At 36.6% G+C, this 26,850-nt stretch overlaps 1 protein-coding gene across 12 annotated transcripts in view; it reads left to right on the plus strand.

The window, feature by feature from the left end:
- WDR33 (WD repeat domain 33) overlaps positions 1–26,850 on the plus strand; it is a 109,916-nt gene that overhangs the window by 54,053 nt on the left and 29,013 nt on the right. For 6 of the 12 annotated variants that reach the window (XM_061432041.1, XM_061431996.1, XM_061431988.1 and 3 more), the window contains one exon: positions 302–399. In XM_061432041.1, coding sequence (XP_061288025.1) covers positions 302–399 — 98 coding nt within the window. Of the gene's footprint in view, positions 1–301; positions 400–6,839; positions 7,010–11,081; positions 18,887–25,392; positions 26,033–26,850 lie in introns of those variants that run through there. The other 6 variants (XR_009739325.1, XM_061432061.1, XM_061432051.1 and 3 more) reach the window with 6 other exon arrangements.

Here is a 26,850-nt window from a genome sequence, read left to right on the forward strand (position 1 = left end):
TTTCTGTTGATACCATAGGAAATACTGTACTGTGGGGAGTCTGGATAGCATTAGTACTAATAATACCCTCATTAAGTTCTCTGAATATTGATGATTGAAAACTAAGAAGCAACTACTGTGAATTATTCTTTTGTTGAGATAGGTTGTTAGCTAACAGCAGTCTCTTTAAGGCCCTTCACGTTGGATGCTTCCCTCTCCTGTTTATCGCGCAGCGCAGTGTTTTATTTTTCCCTGTCTGAGACGCGCAGATAACCTGTGAAATGCTGACTTCTTTCCCCTGCTGTGTGTCTTCACGTAACAGTTTCTCACCCACGGATAATAAATTTGCTACATGCTCTGATGACGGCACTGTTAGAATCTGGGACTTTCTTCGTTGCCATGAGGAAAGAATTCTCCGAGGTACGTGTCCTAACAGTACTGATTGGAATATTTAAATAGGGAAGGCATTTGTGGTTTAAATCATCACAGTACCACAATACCAGCTTACATCTTCATTCAGTTGTTTTACATACACACCATCTCAACCAGGCTCTTTAAAGAAACCTGAACTCTTTCTGGTTTACAATCACTTTTTGTCTATTTTTACTATTAATATTTTGAGCTATAAATTAAATACACACACATTTCCTGCCTTGTACCCCGGACGGCTTTCTCCAACATATTGACGCTATAATTTTATTTATATAACTCACATTCTTCTGACATTGCTTTTTCAATAGGCATTAACCAAAGTCTCAGTAGCTACACTTCTCAATATTGGTATTTCTGAAAGGAGGTGGTTCTTCAGTATACCACATTTATACTACATGGGCCATTTGTTACTACATATTGGAGGGATTTTTATTTACTTTTATTGATTTCATAGTTATAAACTAACATCTGTGAATTACTCTATCCTAGAAAAGAAATCCATATTTTCACTTGGATTAACTTAGTTTTCTAAGTGGGGCTGTTGAAATAACTCACAGTAGTACATCAGCACTATTGATGAATTTAATAGTGTTAGAGTTAAGGAATTAACTGTGTGTTTTACATATTCAATATAAATATTGACACAAAAAACATTTACGTACATCTTGGTTTATTATTAACTAGGAAGGTAGTTTCCTCAGGTATTAACGAAGAGTACATTGTCTTCCATACTCTTGATTCCATTATGCCATAAAAGTATCATCTTCCTCTTACACATACATGCGTAGAGAGAGAATGGGTGCCACAGACATTGTGTGTCAAGAAATTACTATTCAGAGATTGCCCTTTTTTGTTCAAGAGTTGGTAGAGTGAGTTATCTTGCTTGACTTGTTTCTCACACCTTTTCAGAGTTTTATTTACAGCATATAGAGTTTATGCTTTCTAGACAAGAAGTTTAGTGTTCTTGATATTTAACCCATATTTCAAGCCAGTGTATTTTTTAATCACAATTTTTAAACATTCCTGGCTTTACACATTTTGTGGGTTTTATCCACAGTAATGTATTGTGATAGCTAGAATAAGGATATCATACCTGTCCTATTGAAGGGGTATACTCAGGATGAGGTCATAATATTGACAACCAGAAACTAGATGGAGCCTTTGAAATCATCTAATCTGCGTTCTTTTATGGATGAGCACCAAGACCCAGGAGATTAAGTGAAATAGTCAAGGTAAAATAAGATCAGAGCCAGGACTAGCTTCCTATCACTTGACACCTATCCTAATTCTACTATGAGAAGTCTTAGCTGTTAAACAATGATAGGTTTTTCTAGACTTTGAAAATCCTAAGAAATATAGAGGAAACCAAATAATTTTATGTATTGATGTAATTCTAAAGGATCAAAACCATTAATTTAACAATGGCCTAGACTATAATAACCATGAAGTCTGATATAATACGACTATGCATCTTGTATTAAATAAAGAAGAAAAACTAATATAAGATAGTGTCTTTAACCCCAAGTGCCCATGAAGTGTTTTTCAGTTATATTAATGAAACTGTTTCTAAACAGTGCTTAAGAACTTGATTCTTCTGAGATTTAGAGTGTAAGTTAGGTATTAATTAGCAGGTAAATATTTTAAAATTTGAGTCCAGGTGAATTTGGATAAAATTACATGAATGCTGAATCATAACCTGTTCTTCATATAGCTTAAAAAACAGACCAATATCATGTCTGTATTAACTGAGGGTTGAATTTTATATTTGCTGTGGGTATTCTTTTTAAGTTTTTACTATGAATATTTAAAAATGAACAAAAATGCAGTGAACCTCCATGTGCTTTTAGGATCAGTTTATTGTAGCTTACTCATGTTGTTGTCTTCCTGTAAACAGTGTTATATTTGGTTTATGGTCATGACTGTTTTCTTAGTACCTTAGTGAGTACATGAGAAATAGAAATACAGTCAACCAAGTTAATTATACCACCTAAGTAGTACTTCTGATAGTGGATCTGGTGTAGTGGATGGGGTTGTTAGGGTCTAATTATCTGACAGAAAACTATCATTCCTCATTTTTCTAAATTTTCTAAATTTTAGACATGATTATAAAGTAATGAAACCAGTGTTGTTATAATTTTCCTATTCACTTGGTGGGTTTGGGATCAGGGCACTATGGCACTCAAGTTGTCTCAAGGGATGAGGTGAAATTCTTAACAAAGTGAAGTGAATTTAATTTAGTTCTATTCATAGAAAATGGAATCCCCAAGTTAAGCAAATAGGAGGCTTTTAAAATGCCTCTTGCCCTTTATGAAGGTGCGATAGGCTCTATGACGTCAGGCAGGTAAGCACACTCCCACGGCGTGTTAGTGTTGTGCATCAGACCATCACCTGGGATTAAGTTAAGGAAATCCAACAACATTTTGATTGAAGGGGATATTTGTGAGCACGTAGTCCAGCTGTTTATCGAATACTTTCGCACATCACTCCCCCAAACCATTTTTCTACTCAAAAAACATTTTTATTGATACAGTATTTACTATGCGTGCGTGGTTACTCGCTCAGTTGTGTCCGACTCTTTGCGACCCTGTGGACTGTAACTCACCAGGCTCCTTTGCCCATGGGATTTCTCATGCAGGAATACTGGAGTGGGTAGCCATTTCCTCCTCCAGATGATCTTCCTTACCTAGGTATTGAACCCGAGTGTCTTGCATTGGCAGGCAGATTCTTTACCACTGAGCCACCAGAGAAGCCCATACGATATTCACTACCTCACATGAACCTCTCAAAAGAGGTTCAGTTTTATGTAGCTCTAATTTTCAGAAAGTTCTTTCTTTAAATCAGAAGCCTTCTTTCTCATAACTTGTCCTGCCTTCTGGAACACAAAAAATTAAATCTGAACTCTTCTACATGGCAGCTCTTCAAGTATCTGAAGACAGCGCTCATATCTTCTTAATGTCTTGTAGCTGTAAGCTTACAGGATCCCTGTGTGTGGCAGAGGCCATTATGTGGTACTTTTGAGTACAGAATTTACAGTTGCTTTTTAGTGAGTGTCCTTACTGAGATTGTTCTTATGCTTCTTGGAAAAAGAAGACGTTACACAAGAGAAAATAATCAGTATTTTTAATATTTAAATGAGCATCGATCTATTGTCAGATTTGCTACTTTGAGGTTGTCGTATTTGTTCCATAGATGGGAAAAGGACACACTTGTGAAGCTGAATATATTGCAGCATTGAGAAATACTATGTGTATGCCCACCCATTTCCAAAGCATATGCATGTCAGCATAATTTACACACATTTATCTTTCTTTTCTAGTATGAATTACAGCACTCAGTTTAGGGACTGGGATTAAAACAACCTTTAAGCACCAAGAATACATAAGTCTAAATGAGCCTGTAGGTGTTTATGCACTTGACTTCAAGTGAAATAGAGGCATTAAGATCCATTTATTAGTGAGCATATATTGTATTCATGCTATCATAGGTAGAACACATTTTTAAAAAATAAAAGTATGATGTCTTCCTACCCTCATGCTTCTTAAAGTTTATTTTCACAAACTTAAAATGTTGGGTATTGGGGGAAAGAGTCAGTGAGAGTCTTAGAAGTGTGCTTTTATCAATATAAAGTTAGAAACAGATCATTTGTGACTAAAATGAAAATAAGAAAGATTGGAGATACAGAATCAATAAGAATACTGTAGTTAATTTTAATTAGAAGTGAAATTTTATTTTTTTGTGCTTAGTTGTATCTGACTCTTAGTGACCCCATGTCTGCCAGCATAATATATACTAAAAAGAATCCAATTTACTAGCTTTAGTATGAATTGTTTTACCTTCTTGATTTTAGCAACAATAACTGACACATTACACTTATTCTAAGTAGTTCATTTAATCTTACCATTACCCCTATGAGATAAATGTAGTTTATTCCATGTTTTAGAAAAAAGTGAACTTCCCCAAGGCCATATAATTTGTAAGAGGTGAGGCTCAGATTTGAACCCCTCTCAACTCTAGAGTTCATACTCTGAAGCGTTATGTTAAACTGCCTCTTTTATGTTTTAAAAGTATCATCAGCATAGATGTAATGTCTTCCTGAGCTGTGATGATCAAATTGTAGAATAAAGGTTTTTGTAGGGAGAGAAGAGAAGTATTGGGTAGAGAGAACTGTAGATTCTCAATTTTTTTTTGCCATTCTACTTTAAAGCTGTCCATATAGGGTATAGGTTTTCAATCACAAAGAATAGTTCAAACTGCAAATGAGTTACAAGCTATATACTGGGTTAAATAAATAAACATGAACATAAGGAGTTATACTGAGGCTTACTCAGGAGGTAAGATCTGTTTTCAGTTTTAAAATACACCATTCATGGAGAGGAAATGAACCCTTGAGTACACACAGCATAAGAAAATAATACTGTTAGTATTTTTGATAAGTCTCTGTGTATCTCTGCCTGACTGAATGTGACTGTGGTTCTTTAATGAGATAAGCCCCTCTGCGAAGATCTTTTGGTTTGGCAGTGTGTTTCTGAACTGTGTGAAGACATATTTACAAAGTCTTGAGTGTTCAAAAGTCTCTGATGCTTTTTTATTGGTAATGTTTTATTTAAAATTGGCAAACCATGAAGTTTGCGATTAAGGGACCTTTATGTATTTGTACAAAACATTCCACAGAATCCTTTGTGTTCTCCCCAAGATGAAAAGCAAATACTCAGCTTCCTTTAAAATAGCCTGTAGCAGAATAACCCCTTTCACTAACATAGCATGTTTTAATATTAAAAGAACTTAGGGCACATCTTATATAATCGTCCAGTCATTCATGTGGGCCCATAAATATATTGGTTGATAACCTGTTTTCCCTGTGTTTCCTTATTTTGAGGAAGCGTTTATTGAAGGCTCTTTTCCCCCTGCTCCCTTGAACAGACTGGATCATGGTATGTTTCCTACGTAAATAATTATCTGAGTATATCATGAGAGGGAAGAAGACTTGATATGTATGTCTAAAGCAAATTATTTGAAGAAATTAGTGTAGTAGCATCCTGAAATATTCATTTACTATGGTCCATTCATGTTTTACAGTATCGTTTTAGGTTTTTATACTGAGCTTTGTTCTAACTATGTACTTATTTAAAATATTGCACACATGTTCCAAAAACTTGTTGAAAATAGATCTTGGCTTTCTTGGGATGCCAGGGCTGCACACTGTTACAGTCATTCTGTTTTAATTAAGAGCAATTTCCAGACATTCTTTTGTGTATAGAGATTCCAATTTTTTGACAGCAACAGATCACTATGACTTGTCATCTAAGCAGTCAGTTTTTATCTTTGCATTTAATAAATATTCTGTAATTGTCTGCTTCAGTTTGAGTGAGGCTTAAGTTTTTGGTTGCCAGTGAATTAGTTACCCTCTAGAGCTCGGCTGATGAAGATTTTTATAGTTTTTAAAATTAAAATTCAGGACATTGGAAAGAGCTGATAAAAGTAAAGGTATAGTATGCTTTTGGCATCTTCATTTTCAGTGGGTAGATCCCTTAATAAAAATAGTATAGTTAAAATATGGTATCACCACAAGTAAGTTGTTTGACAGTGAAGGAGGTTAAGTACCAAAACAAATATTGTTTTTTTCATAGTCACTTTCTTTGTTCACTTTTATTATGTATCTGAAAGCCATCTTAAAATTTGATTTAAATCAGATCGTGGGAATTTCTAAGAAGCACCTACAGTGGTGTGATCTCTTTAGTTATAAGAGATTAAGAATTTCTGTTTAAAGGAAGAAATGGTAGTTTCTTGGTCATTTATCCTTTTTTTTTTTTTTTAACAAATCGTGTCATAAAATAGTCTTAATTTGTCCAAAACACACTATTATGACTCAAAATCAATCTGCTGAGGCTTCTTTTTTTTTTTTTTTCTTTTTCAGTGAATATATTTTAATATAGTTCTCTCTGAGAGAACTTTACCTTCTTAGCCTGGTTTTAGAATGTCACGTTACTTGCATTATCCCAGTGAAGTGTATCTACCTTAATTTGATGTTTTTAACTATTGAATTGGTTTCTAGGGAACCCCAGGAAGGGCCCAGCCACCACAAGACGCCTTTGCACAGGGATTGGCAGAGCTCCTCTAGCAGTGTGCAGCCCAGTGTGCTGCTGTGTGATAGCCCTGCCCTGACTGTGCATGCCTCTTTGTAGTTCTCAGCAGGCAAAGGTACAGACATGGTGTTGAGATCCAATTTAGGTTATATAACTTTAAAAGTGGCTAAGTTGCTGCTGTTTAAATCATAAGTGTTCTGCCACATTAAAACAGTTAGGAAGTACTGAGGGAAATCAAGATGAATGCAGACCAATTCTAGGCCAGAATACTGGAGTGGGTAGCCTTTCACTTCTCCAGGGGATCCTCCCAACCCAGGGATCAAACCCAGGTCTCCCGCATTGCAGGTGGATTCTTTACCAGCTGAGCCACAAGGGAAGCCCAAGGATACTGGAGTGGGTAGCCTATCCCTTATCCAGCGGATCTTCCTGACCCAGGAATTGAACCAGGGTCTCCTGCATTGCAGGTGGATTCTTTACCAACTGAGCTATCAGGGAAGCCCAAAGAGTATTAAGGTGAGTCCAAGAGACTTCGTACCTGGGAGCTCAATATTTTATCTGCAACAGAAACTTCTTGTATAAAACAAAAGTAATTTGTGATAACAGAAGTCACCAAAGGTTAGAGCAGTTGGTCTTAGTCCTGTAAAGCCTACTAATTGCTTTTTAAAAATAGTTTTACTTTTCTGAAATGAAATTTATTGATAATAACCCATACATATAAAACTTTTTTTAAAAAAGGTACCAGTGCACATCCAAATAGACTCTGAGAAGGAAAGTCTTTACAGAATGCTTATTAAGGGACATTACTGTTTCCATTGAAAATCAGTGGTTTGGAATAGAAATAGGTCATGCTAAAACAACCCTAGTTTTATAGAATTACCAGAGGGGGAGATAAAGGAATTGTTTTAAACCATAGTCAGTCTTTTGAATTAATCTGTAGGTCATGGTAGATCGTGGCATTATAGCTGCATGACTGACTGTTATTTCCAGAAAAGTTCATTGGATGTTTGTTACCTGTGAGGCATGTATGCAGAAGGTGCTGCAAGATCCTTTACTTGGCCTCTCTCCTGTTTAATATTTTTTATTAAAGATGGCTTTTGCAAGTTAACAGGTGATTCACAACTATAAGCAGAAATTCTCATCTAGAATGGATAGTGTCATCTTAAACCTTGTGAATAGAATATTATTGTATAAAATTTTAATTAGAGATAAATGTGAAGTTCTGTATTTAGATTTTCCGTCTCAATTCTGGAGTTTACTAGATTGGTATATGAGAGTTCATATAAAAATAACCATGGGTTTTAGCTGATAGGTGTGAATTCTTGAGGTGTCATCCCATCCCTCACTTGTAAAAAATGTATGTTTCAGAATGATATGAATGTGTGTGTTTAGTCTCTTTTAAGTCGTGTGCAACTTTTTTGTGACCCCATGGACTGGAGCCCACCAGGCTTCTCTGTCCAAGGGATTTCCCAGGCAAGAATACTGGAGTGAGTTACCCTTTCCTTCTTCAGGGTATCTTCCTGACCCATGGGAATCAAACCCATGTCTCCTGCATTGCAGGCATTGTAGTTAGATTTTACGACTGAGTCACCAGTGAAGTCCTTCAGAATGATGGGGCATAGTTATCATGGGAGATGATTAGAATGGAGAAGGATCTGGAAATCATGAGGAAAAGTACAGCGAAGTTTAGTATTCAGCTTGGACAAGAGAATCTGAAGAAAAATTTTGTCATCTTCAAATATTTAAAGGTTTTTGTATGGGAGTAGGATTGGATTTGACTGTGTGGATCACAATAAACTGTGGAAAATTCTAAAAAAGATGGGAATACCAGACCACCTGACCTGCCTCTTGAGAAACCTATATGCAGGTCAGGAAGCAACAGTTAGAACTGGATATGGAACAACAGACTGGTTTTAAAGAGGAAAAGGAGTACGTCAAGGCTGTATATTGTCACCCTGCTTATTTAACTTCTATGCAGAGTACATCATGATTTATTGTATATAGCTCTATAAAGGAGCCAGGGAGAAAATTAGGACATCATCATGTGTGCTAAGTCACTTCAGAAGTATCCAACTCTTTTCAACCCTAAGGACCCGTTGCAACCCTCTAGGCCCCTCTGTCCATAGCATTCTCTAGGCAAGTATACTGGAGTGGGTTGCTGGGCTGGAAGAAGCACAAACTGGAATCAAGATTGCGGGGAGAAATATCAATAAGCTTAGATATGCAGATTATACCACCCTTATGGCAGAAAGTGAAGAGGAACTAAAAAGCCTCTGGATGAAAATGAAAGAGGAGAGTGAAAAAGTTGGCTTAAAGCTCAACATTCAGAAAACTAAGGTCATGGCATCTGGTCCCAGCACTTCATGGGAAATAGATGTGGAAACAGTGTCAGACTTTATTTTTCTGGGCTCCAAAATCACTACAGATGGTGACTGCAGCCATGAAATTAAAAGATGCTTACTCCTTGGAAGAAAAGTTATGACCAACCTAGATAGCATGTTGAAAAGCAGAGACGTTACTTTGCCAACAAAGGTCCGTCTAGTCAAGGCTATGGTTTTTCCAGTGATCATGTATGGATATGAGAGTTGGACTGTGAAGAAAGCTGAGTGCCAAAGAATTGATGCTTTTGAACTGTGGTGTTGGAGAAGACTCTTGAGAGTCCCTTGGACTGCAAGGAGATCCAACCAGTCCATTCTGAAGGAGATCAGCCCTGGGATTTCTTTGGAAGGAATGATGCTAAAGCTGAAACTCCAGTACTTTGGCCACCTCATGCGAAGAGTTGACTCATTGGAAAAGACTGATGCTGGGAGGGATTGGGGGCAAGAGGAGAAGGGGACGACAGAGGATGAGATGGCTGGATGGCATCACCAACTTGATGGACGTGAGTCTGAGTGAACTCCGGGAGTTGGTGATGGACAGGGAGGCCTGGCATGCTGCAGTTCATGGGGTCTCAAAGAGTCAGACACGACTGAGCGACTGAACTGAACTGAATTGAGGATTGGATTTATTGTATATAGCTCTATAAAGGAGCCAGGGAGAAAATTAGGACATCATCATGTGTGCTAAGTCACTTCAGAAGTATCCAACTCTTTTCAACCCTAAGGACCCTTTGCAACCCTCTAGGCCCCTCTGTCCATAGCATTCTCTAGGCAAGTATACTGGAGTGGGTTGCCATGCCCTCCTCCAGGGAATCTTCCCAACCCCAGGGATTGAACTTGGATCTCTTACGTCTCATGCATTGGCAGGCTGTTTCTTTATCAGTAGTGTCACCTGGGAAGCCCTAGGACTTCATATTTGGAGTTAATTATGGAAGTTTTTTTTTTTTTTTTAGAAAGATAAGATAATAGGCTATTATGTGAGCTATCAGGCTTTCCTTTGCTGAGATTTTGCCATGTTTAGCTTTGCCAGCTGTTAGGGAGATTTGAGAAGGCACTGTTTTTTTCAGTTGGATGGTTCTATTTGAAAATAATTAACCTGGATTAGATTGTCTGTTTCCTGTAGTTTCTTGTTTTAAGGCAGACCCAAAAGCCTGAAAGTCAAGCATGTGGATACATTTATTATCAAGGGTTAAAATGGGTAGGGTAAGTCCCATGAGATACTGCCACTTTGCTCTAAAAATACTTTTGGTAAGACGGTAGATCATTTAATTAATCCTATTGTTTGAAGTAGTAAATAGAGCCTCAAAGCCACCTCATGTTTTTAAAGATATTTAAAAGTATTTATACTCTTACATCATTATACATATGCGTATACAGTAAAATATACAAATCTTAAGTTTACAGTATGAGGTATTTTTACATACTTAAACATTCATCTGTAACTACCTCTTAGATCAAGATACAGAGTATTTTCAGCGTTCTAATGTTTCCTTCATGCTTCTTTTCCCCCTATGCCTTTTATTAAGTAGTTTAGACTGTCAAAGATATTTTCATTCAATTATTTTTCCTTTTTTCCCCACTATTCTTTATTTTGTCGATTTGTAGTTTCTGTCATCTCACCTTCTCTTGTGTATAGCTTTCTTAATTTCCTTTCCTTGATTTGTTTCTGTAGCCTTTTGAAAATGTCTGTTTACTTATTTTGATTTTACTAGTTTTTCATTTTTACTAATTTTTCATTTATTAGTTTCCTGTTACATAATAAAACTTAGTTTATAAAGAGATAGTATTACGTATTACCACAATCACAGGCTCTGGAATCTGAATGTTGGTCACAGTTTTAGCTGTTAGCAGCTGTGTGAGTCACATTGCTTTGGTATGTCCTCGTGTGTATAATGGGGATTAATAATAGTGCCGACCGTACTAAGCTGTGAGAATTAAATGGGTTAATTCAGAAGAAGCACTTAACTAGTGCCATAACAAGTGTTCAGTGAATGCTATTTGTCAGGTTCAAAGCCAGTTTCAGAACCTGTTTCCCTAGCTCTGCCTAGTTAAGCGCAAAAATGGTTGTTTCAGAAGTGTATTTTACTTTTCTTGTTAAATGTTTTTCAACCATTGTCATTGGTGTTTCACTAGTACAGGTTTTATTTACAGGTCATCCGTAAATAGGAGTACTTGTTTAAACACAGTTGTCATGATTTTCTAATGTTTTCAGGTATAAAAAACTCAGCACTTAGAACTGGGTTTTCTAGGATCTCATATGGAAACATTCAAGGGATTCCCAGGGGGCTCAGTGGTAAAGAATCTGCCTGCCAGTGAAGAAGACACAGAAGATTCAGGTTCAATTCCTGGGTCAAGGAAGATCCCCTGGAGGAAATCTTCCCACTTCAGTATTATTTCCAGAAGAATCCCACGGACAGAGGAGCCTGGTGAGGTACAGTCTGTGGCATCGCAAAGAGTCAGATGCGACTGAGCACGAACACATGAAGACACTTCAAGGTTCTGTTTTTGTTAGATGACCTGAGTGTCTAATGACTACCCACTGTTCAAGATTCTGTGCTTGATTCTTCTGCGGATACATGGCACGATCTTTACACTTAAGCTGCATTTTCAACATTTCCCTAGTTTTTATTTTTTCACATGTTTTGTAAATTGGCCTAGTCACATGGTGAACCAATTCAGAGTGCTGAATAACTGAAAAATAACTGAAGCTATTCAGTCTTCACTGTTTATCACATTGCAGTAGACTGTGGTAATTGGTGTCTAGACAGCTTCATCAAGACAACATTTATTTTTCTCTGGGAAAAGAACAGGTATTTTACGTAATGACCAAATTGATCACAGTTTTAAACTTCAGACTCCATTTAGCAATGTAATAAAGTTGGGCGAGCTAGTGATAGCCCCAGTAAAATGTCATTTTTTGGTCATCTTTGATGAGTAATGTGACCAGCAGTTAAGTTAGAAGTCTTGGGGAAAGAATATTCCACATATTTTTTTTTTGTCACAGTAGACAAGACTTAAACACAGAAATCTAATATCATTTGTCTGGGCTTCCTGATCATGTTCTGTCCCTGTCCCATCCAACTTGGCAGGTGACAACAGACTGGCTGGGGTAAGGCTTATTTGCTGGGTAGGAGCTAAATCTTTATATAAGGTGGAGCAGATATGGGCCTAGCTGGTAAAGTGAGCAAACAGCATGATGTTATAGGACATACTAGATGGTAAAGAGCATTGTAAGCTCCATGATTTATGAATGTATACCCTGCTTCCCTCTTGAGGTCGTATAGTACAGTGCTCACTTGTAATGTTCTCTGTAGGCCCTGTCGTGTTCTTTCCCAGCTAATGCCTGTACTTTGGGCCTTTCCTAATGACTCAGACGGTAGAGTCTATCTGCAGTGGGGGAGTTTGATTTGATCGCTGGTTTGGGAAGATCCCCTGAAGAAGGAAATGGCAACCCATTCCAGTATTCTTGCCTGGAAAATCCCATGGAACAAAGAGTCTGGTAGGCTACCGTTCATGGGTTGCAAAAAGTCAGACATGACTGAGCCACTAATGCTGGATAGTAGGCCCTGAATGTTTTGAAATACTTCAACCAAAAGTTTTGTGTTTTTAATATTTTACATATTTTTTGTAATGGTCAAGTCAGGTCATTTTATTTAGTTCTCAGAGATTTAGGAAAACTATTTGATTTACATAGTTTTCAAGTGGCTTGTCAATCTAATTTTTGAGGATATTTTTAGTTTTACAGATTTAATGTTTTAATATATCATACAAATATAAATCACCAAGGGTGTTCTGGGTAAAAATAAAAGGTTTATTGACACAAACATTCAAGAGTATATGCTAGGCAAGTTATTTGGTTTATTAAATTCTAGCAGAAACATCATTAAATGTTACATAAATGTTACTGTGATTAACCTTTTCAATTAAGTGTTTTAAATGTTTTTCCCTTTATATTTTGGACCATATTTTTAAAAAGGAAAAGTTTCTGTCATCCCACCATGAGGAAATAAGATGATACAGTTCTGATTTGGGGAATTGGATATTAGAAATTGAAGCCTGTGGTATGATGGGTATTAACAGACTCACTATGTTAGAGGAGAATTTTAGTCCTGGTGGAGGCTCGCCAAGGACTGTGATGCTTGAAAGGGACAAGGCTTGGCACTGTTGTTAAGGTCTAGACTGTAAAAAGAATAGTAGTCAGTATTGTGATGTTTCCTTCATCATTATTTTACAGTCACATTTGAATAAATGTGTTAAAATCCAATGGGTGATTAATCCACATTTCTTGAAAGAATTAAATGTAGAAGAGATTTACAGAGGAGGTTGAATTTAGCGGAACAGTCAGCCTTCTTGGATTACTTCTAATACTCTGGTACAAATGTTGGTGAAAGGATATAAAACTAAATAAAATGTAACATGAGTATTTACCAATACTCTCTAAACATTGTGGACTCATTTACCATGTGGACTCAAGGGAGACCACAAGCTTCCTTTTCCTACTGTAAGTTAACACTGGCATTACATGCTTTTGAACATTTTTTATTGATACATAGAAGTTGTGGTTTTTAACTGCATGATCCCCTCAGTTCGGTTCAGTTCAGTCGCTCAGTCATGTCCGACTCTTTGCGACCCTATGAATCGCTGCATGCCAGGCCTCCCTGTCCATCACCAACTCCCGGAGTTCACTCAAACTCACGTCCATCGAGTCAGTGATGCCATCCAGCCATCTCATCCTCTGTCGTCCCCTTCTCCTCCTGCCCCCAATCCCTCCCAGCATCCGAGTCTTTTCCAATGAGTCAACTCTTCGCATGAGGTGGCCAAAGTACTGGAGTTTCAGCTTTAGCATCATTCCTTCCAAAGAAATCCCAGGGCTGATCTCCTTCAGAATGGACTGGTGGAATCTCCTTGCAGTCTAAGGGACTCTCAGGAGTCTTCTCCAACACCACAGTTCAAAAGCATCAATTCTTCGGTGCTCAGCTTTCTTCACAGTCCAACTCTCACATCCATATATGATCCCCTCACATTACATATAAGTGTAAATCATTGCTTGTCCTGCTTGTTGAGTAACTGGGTATTCATAGCCTGCAAAAAATAAATCTGACGAGGGGAATCAGATTGTAACGCGTGTAGCACACGGATAGACGGCAGTGGTGGTGAAGGTGTTTCTTCTCAACCAGAATGCCTGCACAGTGCACGTTCCTCAGAAACGACGTGCCTTTGCAGACAGCGACTTCCATGTTTGAGACCTCCAGACTGAAGTTCCTGGCATGTCTTCTGTGGCCAGGGAGGACACAGTAGACACCTGGGGAACTGCATGCACTCACCTCTGTCCCCAACCCTAGACATGATAATCTTCCAGTTTTATCTGGAAAGTAAGTAATGGGTGATTTTTGTTTGTTTGTTTTGGTATATAGGGCTTTTTTTTTTTTTGAAAAGCAAATTTTATAGTTGACAAATTAAAAGATATTTTGTTTTTTTCTTTGGTCCAGAAACTTCTTTTTTATTATTATTATCCTCAGGTTCTTCAAGACTTAATAGTTTTTAACTTCTGTGTTAAACATATAGTTATGAGTAGATTAACTTTAAAATATTTTTTGACAGAATCCTTATTTTACTGTCTGTAGTAGATTTGGTTCTGTTATAGAAACTTGTTTGTTCTAAGTTAGCAGATTAATTCTTACAAAAAAAACATTCAGCTGCGAAGAGAGAGTTTTGCGCACATTTAAAAAAATCTTTCAGTGAGAAAGTACATATTAAAATCTTCATTTTCTTCTCATAGCTAACCTGTTATCCAGGTCTTTCCAGTAGTTATGATGAGCACTGTTGTGTAAGAAAAAAGCAAGCAAGAGTTATTTTCTTTCACCTTTTCCGTATATACCTCTGGTTTTATTGCTGTGTATTTCCATGGGATCCTTGGTTTTAAACTGCCTTTGAGTCTGAATGTACGCAGACACTTTGCACATGCCTCTACTTGAAATGACTCTTGATAAACTCCTGCTCATTCTCCTAAACAGCTTGGCTAGATGGGTTTCTCCTATGCCTTTTCAGTATGACTAGCAGTAATACCTGCTTTTCATCTGAATTCTTCAACACATTTTAGCATGGTTTTGACATTAAAAGCAAAATGGAAGAAATCTTACACCAAAATCATCCAAAGTGGCCTTCCTTATGAATAATGAAATGAGTATTAATACTCATGTTTTAGAGTGTTTAATACCCATGTTTTAGAGTCATTTTGTAACCCTAGAAGACTTAGTCTGTTTTTATTCTGCAATTAGTATTGACAAGTATACCTGCAGTCAGAGACCACCAGAAACATACTTGTAGTTTAACAAGTTTATTTATTACTCGTCACAGCAAAGAACATAGGCCTTAGGGAATTTGAGGTGTCTCAGTAAGAGGATCTTATGAAGATTATATTATAGGCTTTGGACTGGATCATTGGGACGAGGGTTTAAGGACGTGAGGGCTGTCATTCTTTTAGCATAAGAGAGACGTTTGATATTTTGTGCTTTGTGCAGGACCTTATTTTTGTCTCACCTCATCATGATCTCAGAATGACTTAATTTAATAGATGTTTAGTGAGATTGTCCAACAGAACAGAATGGTTTAGCTGTAATTGTCAGATCAGTTTGTAATAACATTGAGGCTTAGTTGTGAGCATTAGATTAGTTCTCAGAGGAAGTGACTGCTCCGCCCTCCCGCCCCCTGCCCACCATAGCTTTTAAGTCCAAGTGGCCTTTGATTATGTAGGAACCAGCTGATGGGGAGGCCAAGATTTAATAGCAGTGACATATTTGGTCTGTCACTTGAACAGGCTGCGATGATATTGACAGGGACATTTTTATAAAACAGCAACTGGGAAGCTTGCCAGTTTTCAGCTGGTTATAAGTAGTTATAGGTTTCCCCCACTATCCTAAAGTAGGACACAGCTTACGAACAGATGTACAAAATAAATTGAGACAAAGCATGGATGCTTACGGTTGCAGTGCACAGCTACCATGGTTTGATGCAGAGATGCTGAGTGTAATTCCTAAGGAAAGAGCTTGATGGCACCACTTTCGTTGTTCAGGGAGACCACTCTTCTATATTGGCTTTCCTGCAAAACCTGAATGCTTTTGCCTTTTTTGTAAAAGCAGAAATCCTCTTTGGATTTCCTTCTGTCAGCATTTTTCACAAGTTGAGGGTCTGTTGCTAACCCTGTGTTGCACAAGCCCTATCATGCCGTTTTCCAACAGCATCCGTTTTTAATTAAGGTATGTACACTGTGTTTTTAGGTGCACTGCTTTTATACACTTAATAGACCACAGTGTGTGTGAGTACAAGCACTGGGACACCAGAGGTTCGTGTAGTTTGCTATATTGTGGTGTTCTAGAATCAAACCCACAACATCTCTGAGGTATGCCTGTACTAATGTAGGTCTTTCATAAAAGTGAAGCGGTGTAAAGTGAACTTTGGAAAAGCAGGGGATACCTGTAGTGGGTAAAAACATGTTCTTTTTAAGAAATAAGATCAATAAACTTTTATTAATCTCTCTGGAATCCTAAGGGTTTACTCCACTAAATTTAGCATCTCAGGATTAGCTTTTTGTACTTCAGGAGTTCTTTCTTTACATCTGGGAAGAATCAACTGTCTGTTTTCTGAATTGTCTGTGTTAATACGTAGCCATATACATCAAAGGGATTGTAAAGGTTTTTAAGACTTAAGAACACTGTTTGAAACCTTACAATTAATAATTAAAATAATTGTAAAATTCTTTATGAACTCTCAAGGCAAAAATAAAAGGACCATGTTTTTCATAACTCCACTCTAGTCATATTCATTGAAGGTCACTGAAAAGAAATTTATATTTATCCGTTTATTCATTCCTGTTTTTATGAGCAGTACAAGTGATAGCTGGAGATTTTTAGTTTAAAAGCATCTATTTTAATATCTTCATATATATCCTAAAGTAAGCACTGCATTATTTTTTTTTCCTCTTCCAAGTGTTTTTTTTTTAATATATTTTTTTATTGAGGGATAATTGCTTAACAGAATTTTATTGTTTTCTGTTAAACATCAACAAGAACCAGCCATAGGCACACCCATGTCCCCTCCGTCCTGAGCCTCGCTCCTGTCTCCCTCCCCATCCACACTTCTAGATTGTTGCAGAGTCCCTGTTTGAGTTCCCTGTAAGCACTGTGTTATTATAGTGCAGAAAAAAGTATCACTCTAATTCATGAGGTAGTTCTTACAGGTTTGCAGTTTTTAAAGTGGTAACTTTTTAAAATCAGATATTTTAGAACATCTTCCACAAGTCTAGAGGTAATCTTTTTAAAATTTGAAGGTCTTCAGAACAAAATTGCCTCCTAGGAAACTGCAGAATAGGCTTTTTCTGTTGTATTTTACCTTGAACAATAAACTAAGAGTATTTGCCTTAACACTGAATCTTTTTATCATTTGATAACAGCTTAGTAAGTTTTAATACTGGAAAAGTTAGGTTTGTAATTAAGACTTTATTAAAAGTATAGAGCACATTTGGGTAGTGTCACATGATAGAATTCAAAATGTTTAGCTCCATTAGACAAGCAGACACATTGTAGGTAAACTAGTCTCTTCATGTGATATCACTAGTTCTGCCATTGGTGTATAGAATTTTCCTATAGATAAAAGAATATAATCACATTTTGTCATTAAAATCTTCATGCTAGCTTTAAATGTTTATGAGAATCTCAAAAACCTTTAAAAAAGAATTTAGATTGCAAAACTTTTGACATCTTGATGCTTTTAGTAGAACACTAGTAGCATAAAAAATATGGTTGATTTGGACCAAACTAAGGATGATAACTTTTCAAAATAAGGTTTTTTCTTAAAGACCATTAAACATAAAAAAATGTATTTAAAAAAAAATGTGTTTAATCGTGGTTTTAAACACTCTATAATGAACTATTTAGATTTTATTTAATAAGTACAATAAATATTTTTGCATGGGAAAGAGTATTCCAGAGTTATCACAGATTTCAAGATTGATAGGGAACTTACTATGGTACCATTTTTAATCTGTGTGTAAGTTACATGAAGATGCCAGAATATATCTCCTTGTAATTTAGGCACAAAGGTTTATGATATGTTCTCTTGATTTAAAGTAACCTTGATTTAAAGGTTTTATAATTTATCTGGGCAGCATCCCACTTTCATGATCTCCACAAAATTGACTCTACTGTTATTTACTGTAACCAGTAGATTTGCGTTTATGTTTTCTTTGTAGCTGTCCACTTAACAGAAGTACCAGAATAGTACAAGTACACTATGTCTTTTCATAGTCAATGATGTGTGCAAATCTTATTTGTAATGTCATTTTTTTCTCTAAAAAAACAGAGGGGTAAATTCTCTGCTATGTGTATTGTTACCTTTAAAATATAGGACAGTATAGTGTAATTGCTATTTCCAGTGGTTAAGGGACAAGGAAGAAGAAATCATTAATGTTACTGAACCTCCTTCTAGCTGTTCCAAAATTCTGGGTACACTCACAGTTTCTACTTGGGCAGTCTTCGTTTTTCCTCCAGAGTACCTTAAACATTACTCACTTAAGAGCAGCAGGTCTGGCTTTGAATCCCAGCTCTGCTACTGGGCAAGTCAGTCTCTTCTGTATGTGTTTCCTCCTCTGTAAAGTGGGGCTAATGATACCTACCTCACAGGGTTGTTGTGAGGGTCCCAGAAGTACACAGAAGGCATTTCTCATGTTGTAGGCTTGAAGCAAATGTTTGTTGCTTAAATCATATATGTGCTAGGAAAGATGGGGAAAGCGTGGAGGATATAAAGAACGTAACATTTAAGGTAATTTGATTTAAGAGGAGGTTGAAATTGATTAGGAAAGATTAAATAAAGGGTTTATTTATGAGGCGATTACTAGATCAAGAGTTGGGATGGGTTATATAAGATTATCCTATTTCGGTAGTGATTCTTAGGTTTAGAAGTGTCATTGATAAAATTAATTGTATTGTAAGCCATATTTAAATAAATAACATTCTACTGAAATGGAAGTATGACTTATTTTTTGAAGCTTTATTTATATAAGTCCTCATACTTTATTTCCACTGTCATCTTAGAACCACAGCACTACCTTAAGGCAGTTGTTCACTTCCATTATTCCCCAGGCACTGTGTCCAAAGTTCTGTTTTTTTCCTTTTTTTGGTTGCTTGTTTGGCTTTTGAATAGATACTATATTTGAATCTTTCCTGAGAATCACTAGGCTTCCCTGGTAGCTCAGCTGATAAAGAATCCGCCTGCAATGCAGGAGACCCCGGTTTGATTTCTGTGTCAGAAAGATCCCCTGGAAAAGGGATAGGCTACCCATCCACTCCAGTATTCTTGGGCTTCTCTGGTGGCTCAACTGGTAAAGAATCCTTCTGCAATGCGGGAGACCTGGGTTCGATCCCTGGGTTGGGAAGATCTCATGGAGAAGGGACTAGCTTACCACTCCAGTATTCTGGCCTAGAGAATTCCATGGACTGTATAGTCCATGGGGTTGCAGAGAGTCAGACACGAATCACTAGCTGGTTTTTTGAGTTCTGGTTAGGTAAATTTATACTTGGTGAATATATAAAATATACTGAGATATTCCATAGATACAGCAGAATATTCTGTCCCAATCTTATTACTACTAGGTTTATAATATCTTGAAAAAATATAAAGGCCAAAAAAATGATACATCTCTGTGGTGTGAGTTATTTGAGCATTTTAAATAGACGTTTTACTTTAGATTGAAATCACATTCTCCAGTTTTAGAGATATTTATATAACTGTCAATGTGGTCACATTATAAGTCCTTATTCTGTTTTTCTTCAGTCTTTGATTTTCTCCTTTTATTTTTGCCTTTTCTGAAAATTAGTAAATGAAAAGTCATTCTTCAAGCACAGTAAGGTTGAGAAACCTTCATTCTGCCACATTACTTTTATTTGTGTTTGGTGTGATGGCTGAAGATGAGAATTAAATACCAGAAACTGAGAACTGCGTGGTCCCACACTCCTCACCATCACACTGGTCCCACAGAGTGCAGACAGGCGGTGTTGCTGCAAATACCTGGCTAACCTACGTTTTCTCTCTGGGAAACATTGATGACTCAACTTAGTGTGACTGACTGGCAAAGAAATACATGAACTGTGGTTATGCATTTACACAAGTGTGTTCAAAATACAATCAAGAGACTGGAGCCCACTGTCAGTATTTACCTTTTAAGAGGTGTCCTCACTAGTTAATATGGGTTTATGTTGACTTTTCCACATCTTGTCCTGTCACCAGAAAGATTACAAATGATGAATACAAATTCAGGCTGACTTCATAACACTTACTGAACCTACATGTGGATATCGTTTGCAACCTTGGCTTTGTTAGCCGCACCATTCCCTAACCAACCAGGCTGAAGACCACATGCAACATTAAGATGCATTTTTTTCCATCAGTTGTTCATGGCAACAAGTATATTCTGTGTAACACATGGAGGTGAGCTTTGGAGAGAACTGTAATGTCTGGATTCACACATTCCCACCCTGTGCCACATGGAAGGCTGAGATCTATGATACATCAGTGTTGGGGGAAGGGAGGGGTGGACAGGTAAGGAAAGAATTGGGTGGGATTAATTTTGAAACTTTTCTTTAGAATTTTCTACCTTTTACAAAGGTAATAAAGGTTCATAAAACATTCAAGCACTTAGAAGTAAAAAGTCAGTGTCTTCCCCCTCCTCGAGAGATAATCACTATTTCCTTCATGGTTTGGTGTGAATGTTTCTGCAACTCTTATGCATCTATAAAAAGACGTTGAAGAAAACCTACTAAAATGAGGTTATACTACATGTATTATTCGGCTATTTGCTTTCCTCACAACACAGTATATCATGATCATGTTTTCATGTTGTTACTATTCCCGTTTTCTCAGGTAACTGCTCTATAACATTTCATAGCATGTGTCGATCATAGCTAATTTCACCATTATCATTGATAGGCATTTAGGAATTGCAAGAAGTTTTCCCATAGTTGTGCACCAAGCTTTCTGTACCTTTTGGTTGTTCCCACTTATGTAAATTTTCCTTTATGATAGAATCCTAACAGGAAACTTAATGGATAACATTCAAACTTTCTTTTGAAAGATACTTCTGAGATTCCTCACCATCTTCGAATCATTAATGATTAAGAATGTTATTATGGTCCAGCCAAAAATTATAGATTCTGTAGGCTTAACATTTTAGAAAATTTCTACCATTTAAAAATGTAAGCTTATTTTATTTACGTTTATTTTGGGAGTTCTTTTTTACCGTGCCTCGAGACAGGTGGTTTCTTAATTAGTTCCCTGACCAAGGATAAAACTCACTCACCCTGTAGTGGAAACTCAGAATCTTAACCAATGGACTACCAGGGAAATTCCTAACCTTATTTTACAAATTTATAAATAAAATGCACATGTAGAATTTTCTCCGGCACCACAGAGGGATGGAATTTGGACAGTCCTCCTAAACTGTTTATTTCTGTGGTTACCATCAGAATTTAAAATAATACATTTCTTGGTATATCTGCCTGACACAGTACCTGTTTACTTCCTATCATGAAAGGTGAAGAATTTCAAGTATTGACACCACCAGTCATGCCTTTGTTAGTTTCAAGACCTCCTGTTGGCTCTCTGGCCTTTCCATTTTTAATGGTAGTCTTGTTTTGTTGTTTATTTGAAATGCATGTACCCTTTAAATTATGGTTGCTTTGATAGTTTCTCATATAGCTTTAAATGTTCTTAGTTCTTTATTTTTGGGGGCCGTGACCTTTATACAACATTCCTTGACTCACCATTTTGTTACCTAAGGAAATCTATGCCCTCAATGTCTTTCTACCTTTTTTTATCTGTCTTTATTTAAAAATAAACACTAAAAACAAACAAACAAACACTCCCAAGGATTTTTAACTACTGAACATTCTTAAAAAAAAAAGAAACCAATAAGTAGAATTGTGACTATGAATGATCCTACTGATCTCAGTGTTATCAGATTTATAATAAACTGTGTGGGCAGTTAAAAGTTGTCCTACTTGAATGTCAAGATCAAGTGAGTCTGTTTTCTTAACTGTTGTCTTATAAACTGTTAAAATAATGTCATAATTTAGTTTTTCTTAAAATTTCTAATTTCTTAATGGCACTAAAAGCCTTTATCATAGGAAGTTTTTAAATTCTGCGATGACAGTAAATATTTTGTTTTTGCTTTTGAAGATACTTTTCACCTGTTTCTCTGACTTCTTGCTCTAATTTGGACTGATTGTCTTCTGTGCCTGCAACTGCAGACACACTGGGACTTCTTTGCCTTTCCTTATTAAGTCCACTCCCTGCCTCCCAGTTTAGTAAAAGATATACTCTGTTCACCACCTTCAAACAGTGCTTGAGAGGTAAATACCAGATTTCTTACATCTGGAGAGGTCTATAATTTGTCATCATACTTGACTTATAGTTTGGGTTTCGAATTGTGAATTTGAAATCCTTTTCCCTCAGAATTTTAAAGGCCTCCACTACCTTCTCTCAGTTCTGCTGATTAGAAATCATACGCTATTCCAGTTCTCATTATTTTGTATGTAACCTGGCTTTCCCTTCTGAATGTTTTTTAAATCATCTCTTTTTCTCTGTGGACTTTTTTCTTTTTTAATTTAAATTTCATTTCTTTCTCTCACTTTGATGTGCAATCTCAAATCTTTATTCCATTCAAACAATTTTTGTCTTTCTTTGATTATCATTTCCCAATATCTCTGCTGTCTTAGGGATCTCCGTGTTCACCTCTTGGAGCTATCTACCTTGTATTACCTTTTCTTTCATATTTTCTGCTTCTGTCCTTTGCTCTAAGAACTGGGGGATTTCTTCTGTTTTATCTTCCAGAATACAGTCTTCATTCATGCCCAATCTGATACTCAACCCTTCTGGTGAAATGTTTATTTTATCCACTTCATGTTTAGTTTCAAGACCTCCTGTTGACTCTCTGGCCTTTCCATTTTTAATGGTAGTCTTGTTTTGTTGTTTATTTGAAATGCATGTACCCTTTAAAACTCTTCACATAGCAACTCAGGTGTGTGTATATGTGTCTTTAGTTCGATTAGGTCTGTTCTTCCTGTGTTTTCCCTAGAATCACTTGAGTTTGTTTCTTTTTCCTGGTCTTTCTTCCTGTTTGATTTTTCTCAAATGTCCACTGATCCTTAGTTGGCCAAATATTTAAATGAAAATTTATGTTGGTTAGTAAAAGTCACAGTCTGTTATTTCTTTTGCAGTTGAGAAAGTCGACTTGCCCAGAACACTCCTCTGTCCATAGTAGACCTCACTATAGACTCTGTGTGTGCCACACTCACGGGTGTATGTTTGTGGGTAGTGAACTAAATGGGGAAGAACAGTCTTGGCGTAAACAGGCAACTACCACAATTGCCAGAGTAAGTGTGTTGTGTTCTGAGATGGAGTCCTCAGTTTATTTCACTCTTGGTTGGATGGGCCTCCGCTCTTCCCCCTCACCTTTCCTCCTCCTCTCCTGTCTAATCTTCCCTCCCCTTTCTTTCTTTTTCACTTCTCCTTTCTTTTTCCTCTCTCCAGGGTCATAGTGTGGCATTGGCACAAGCTTTGTGCTTTCCTCTCCAACTTTAAGTCCTGTCTGGGATTTCTTCCCAGCTACCTTTTGCTTTGTTTAGAAAGCCATTGTCTGGCTTTAGTTGAATGCAGCTGTTCTATATAAATGGGAAGGCAGGAGGAGAGCCTGGACAAGTTGCTCTATGGAGAGTTCTGTAATTACCCTCATTATAGTATCACAGCCTTTGTCACTGAGCTGTCCCTAGAGCCTGTTTTGTTTTTTTTTTTTAAAGGCCCCAACAGCCCATTCTGTATTATGGGTTTTATTTTCTGCTCTGGTTTATTCATCATGAACCCATCTATTTTTGGAGCATGTCAACATTTAAGTTGAAGTTTTTTGAAATTTTCATAAATTTTGTAGTCAGTGACAGTCTTGGAATAAGTACATCCACTGTAAATTTTTTAAAAGTAATTTAGGAAGGAGCTTGGGTACATAATTTTACTTATTCTATTATCTGTCATCAAATGTATTACCTGTTTTTCTTAGTTAATTCAAATACAGTCATAATATAATAAATGCAATGATGACTTCAATTTTGTAGGTCTTCCAATTCTGAGAAAATAATGGCATTAGATCAAGTCTAATACTTAGGTTGGGTATTGGTAATTAGAACTCATGGGTTATTTGAAGATTGAAATTTAGGAAAATCTTAAGAAGTCTGACTTTTGGGAAGTACTTTCCAGTGGACCATTTTCTGCTTTCCCGTACTCTGTCCATGGTAGTGACAGCTCTTGCTGAACAACTAACTCTACATGGAAATCTGTCCTTGTGGTGAGCTTTTTCCAGGAAGAGATTGGATCAAAATAAAGAACTTTTATAATTTGACTATTCAAAATGTGTGCTAGGCATGGTGCTAAGTGCTTCATACATTTCGTTTCATTCTTGAAACTGCCCCCAATAATTGAGTAATCCATTTTACACATGAAAATATTAAGGTTTAGCAAGGGTTATGTAAATTATATAAGGCCAGAACTGGTAAATGACATCTGAGGTTTAAACAGATGGTTTACTACAAATCTTTTCACTCTTAACCCTTGTATAGCACATGAACACTAAACATAGTACCTACATAAATTATATTTAATATATCCTTGATTCCAAATGAAACTGTTCTGACACTGTACCTGTGGGCCTGTTGGACAAATCTCATTTTATCTCTTGATTATTTCTTCCAGAGGGAAGTAAATATAGTAGATTGTACGTGAAGTTGAGAATCTGTATAATTCACTCTTGACACTGCTCAGAGAAGGAGGCAAAATAAAACACTCATCTGTTGTTTTCCCCAAGAACACTCTTTTGTTTTGTTTGTTTTTGAACTCTGAGCTTTTCATCATTCATTCAAGTACAAGAAGATGGCAAATTTTAAACACCTCCATGAGGAAATCATGGTGTTCTTTATAATATGTTACATTTAATTTGAGCTGTTTTGGATTTTCACATTTCCTAATAAGCATTACTTGGTTTCCACATTTCTGGAATAGTTAATTTTTTTTTACTTCTGAGATCTATGAGTGAAATTCTGAAAATTTATTATATGTCTTCATTTATAGTGAGTCTTTGGCTAGATACAGAATCCTAGATTCCAAGCTGCCTGCCCCTCTCATTATAGCACTATCGAGGTTTTGTTTCTGTGTCTTCTTGCTGCCAATGTTTTGATGAGAAGTTTTATGGTAGTTGTGGAATGGCCCTCAATTGGGATTTATCTGATATTTCTCTCATGACTGGTTTTGGTGTGGTGTTCTGGAATTTGGGGAGGAGATTCACAGAGGTAAAGTGCCACTTCTGTCACATCAGAATATGAGGTGTATACTGTCAGCATGACTTAATGTTGACTTTGATCACCATGTTGAAGCAGTGTTTGTCAGAGTTCTCCAGTGTAAGGCGACTTCTTTCCCCCTTCTCCATACAGTTCTCTTTGAAAGGAAGTCATGAAGCACAGCCCACACCTAAAGCATTGGGAATTATGCTCCACATCCTTGAGGGTAAACCTAAGTTGTTTGGAATTTTCATGTATGAGTGATTCAGCTGCTCTCCTCCTCTTATTTATATCACTGGGAACTAATGGAAATTTATTTTATTGGAATATGTTTTCATTATGATGGAAACTAGATAACATGACCAAGCTTCCAGTTGAGGTTTTCTCCATTATCTCTGCTTTGAAATAGAAATGAAAATAATGATCAAGATCCAATTAGAGTGTACGGCTGTATCTGAATATTCTTTTGTAGGAAAAAACTCCTAATTGTAGTTAGAAATTACACAGCCTTCTGGGACTCATGTGATATACACTTACCCCAGCAGTATTTAGGGGTTCACATAACCTTTTTGTTCTGATATAGATAAATTTCTCTAACTTTGCCATTGTTACTTCCTTTCTTCCAAGGCATGAGTAGTAGTAGATGGGCAGAATTATATAGGGAACCTCATTTACCAAAAGTGTGCAAATATTCCCAAAAAGATTCTGGCAAAACTCAAGAGATTCAGAGTACAGTTGATACTGTGCATGGCTATGATTGCCCTGGGGTTAATAAACTGTACTTTGACCTGGATTATGTGTTGTGTTTATCTATCTAAACTTTCAACTTAAAAAAAATGGTCTCTTTAAATGGTCTCATTCAGCTGGGTGAATCATAGTTGTACCTGTTTTCAGAAGGAAAGCTTACCTTTGAAGTACCCAAAGGTATCATTGTAAATGGTTTTGTTTTTTCTTCTTTATTAGGAGCTTCAATTAGGAGTTATCTTCATTCTTGGCCAAGGTATCTTCTGGCATTAATTAGCTTTATTATTAATATTGCATAGGGCTGCTCTTTCTGGTAGTCCTATTGATTCTTTTAAAGTTTTTTTTTCTTTTTTTACATTTTCTTTCAATTTTTCAAGCAATGACTATGCTTTTTTCTTGACCCTTTAAAAGAATATTGTACCATCTGTATATTACTGTTGAATTGGGTATATGCATAGAAATGTTTGCTAGAGAACCTTTGACTAGCTAATTACACACAGACACACACACACACACACAGACACACACACACACCAGTGTACCCTTTCTTATAAAGGACTTTGCTGCTGGTTTTTGTGTTGGATGAGACACCAGTTATCTCCCATCTTAGACAAATAAATGGCTGAAGTGCTTTATAATATTTATTGTTAACATTCATCAATGGAGGAGTATATCAGCAATGAGGCTGAAAGAATATTTGGTTGTTGCATTCCTTCTCTTTAATCTTCTTTGATAAATATTCTCCAAAATAGCCTTGTATTTTTTGAATACTTTAAATTTTTTTTTGAATACTTTAAATTTTTAATTGGACTCAAATTATGCACTTAGTCGTATATTCTTTTTTTTTTTTCATTTTGTCAGAAGTAG

This window comes from Bos javanicus, chromosome 2 (assembly GCF_032452875.1).
Source record: "Bos javanicus breed banteng chromosome 2, ARS-OSU_banteng_1.0, whole genome shotgun sequence".
Classification (NCBI taxonomy): domain Eukaryota; kingdom Metazoa; phylum Chordata; class Mammalia; order Artiodactyla; family Bovidae; genus Bos; species Bos javanicus.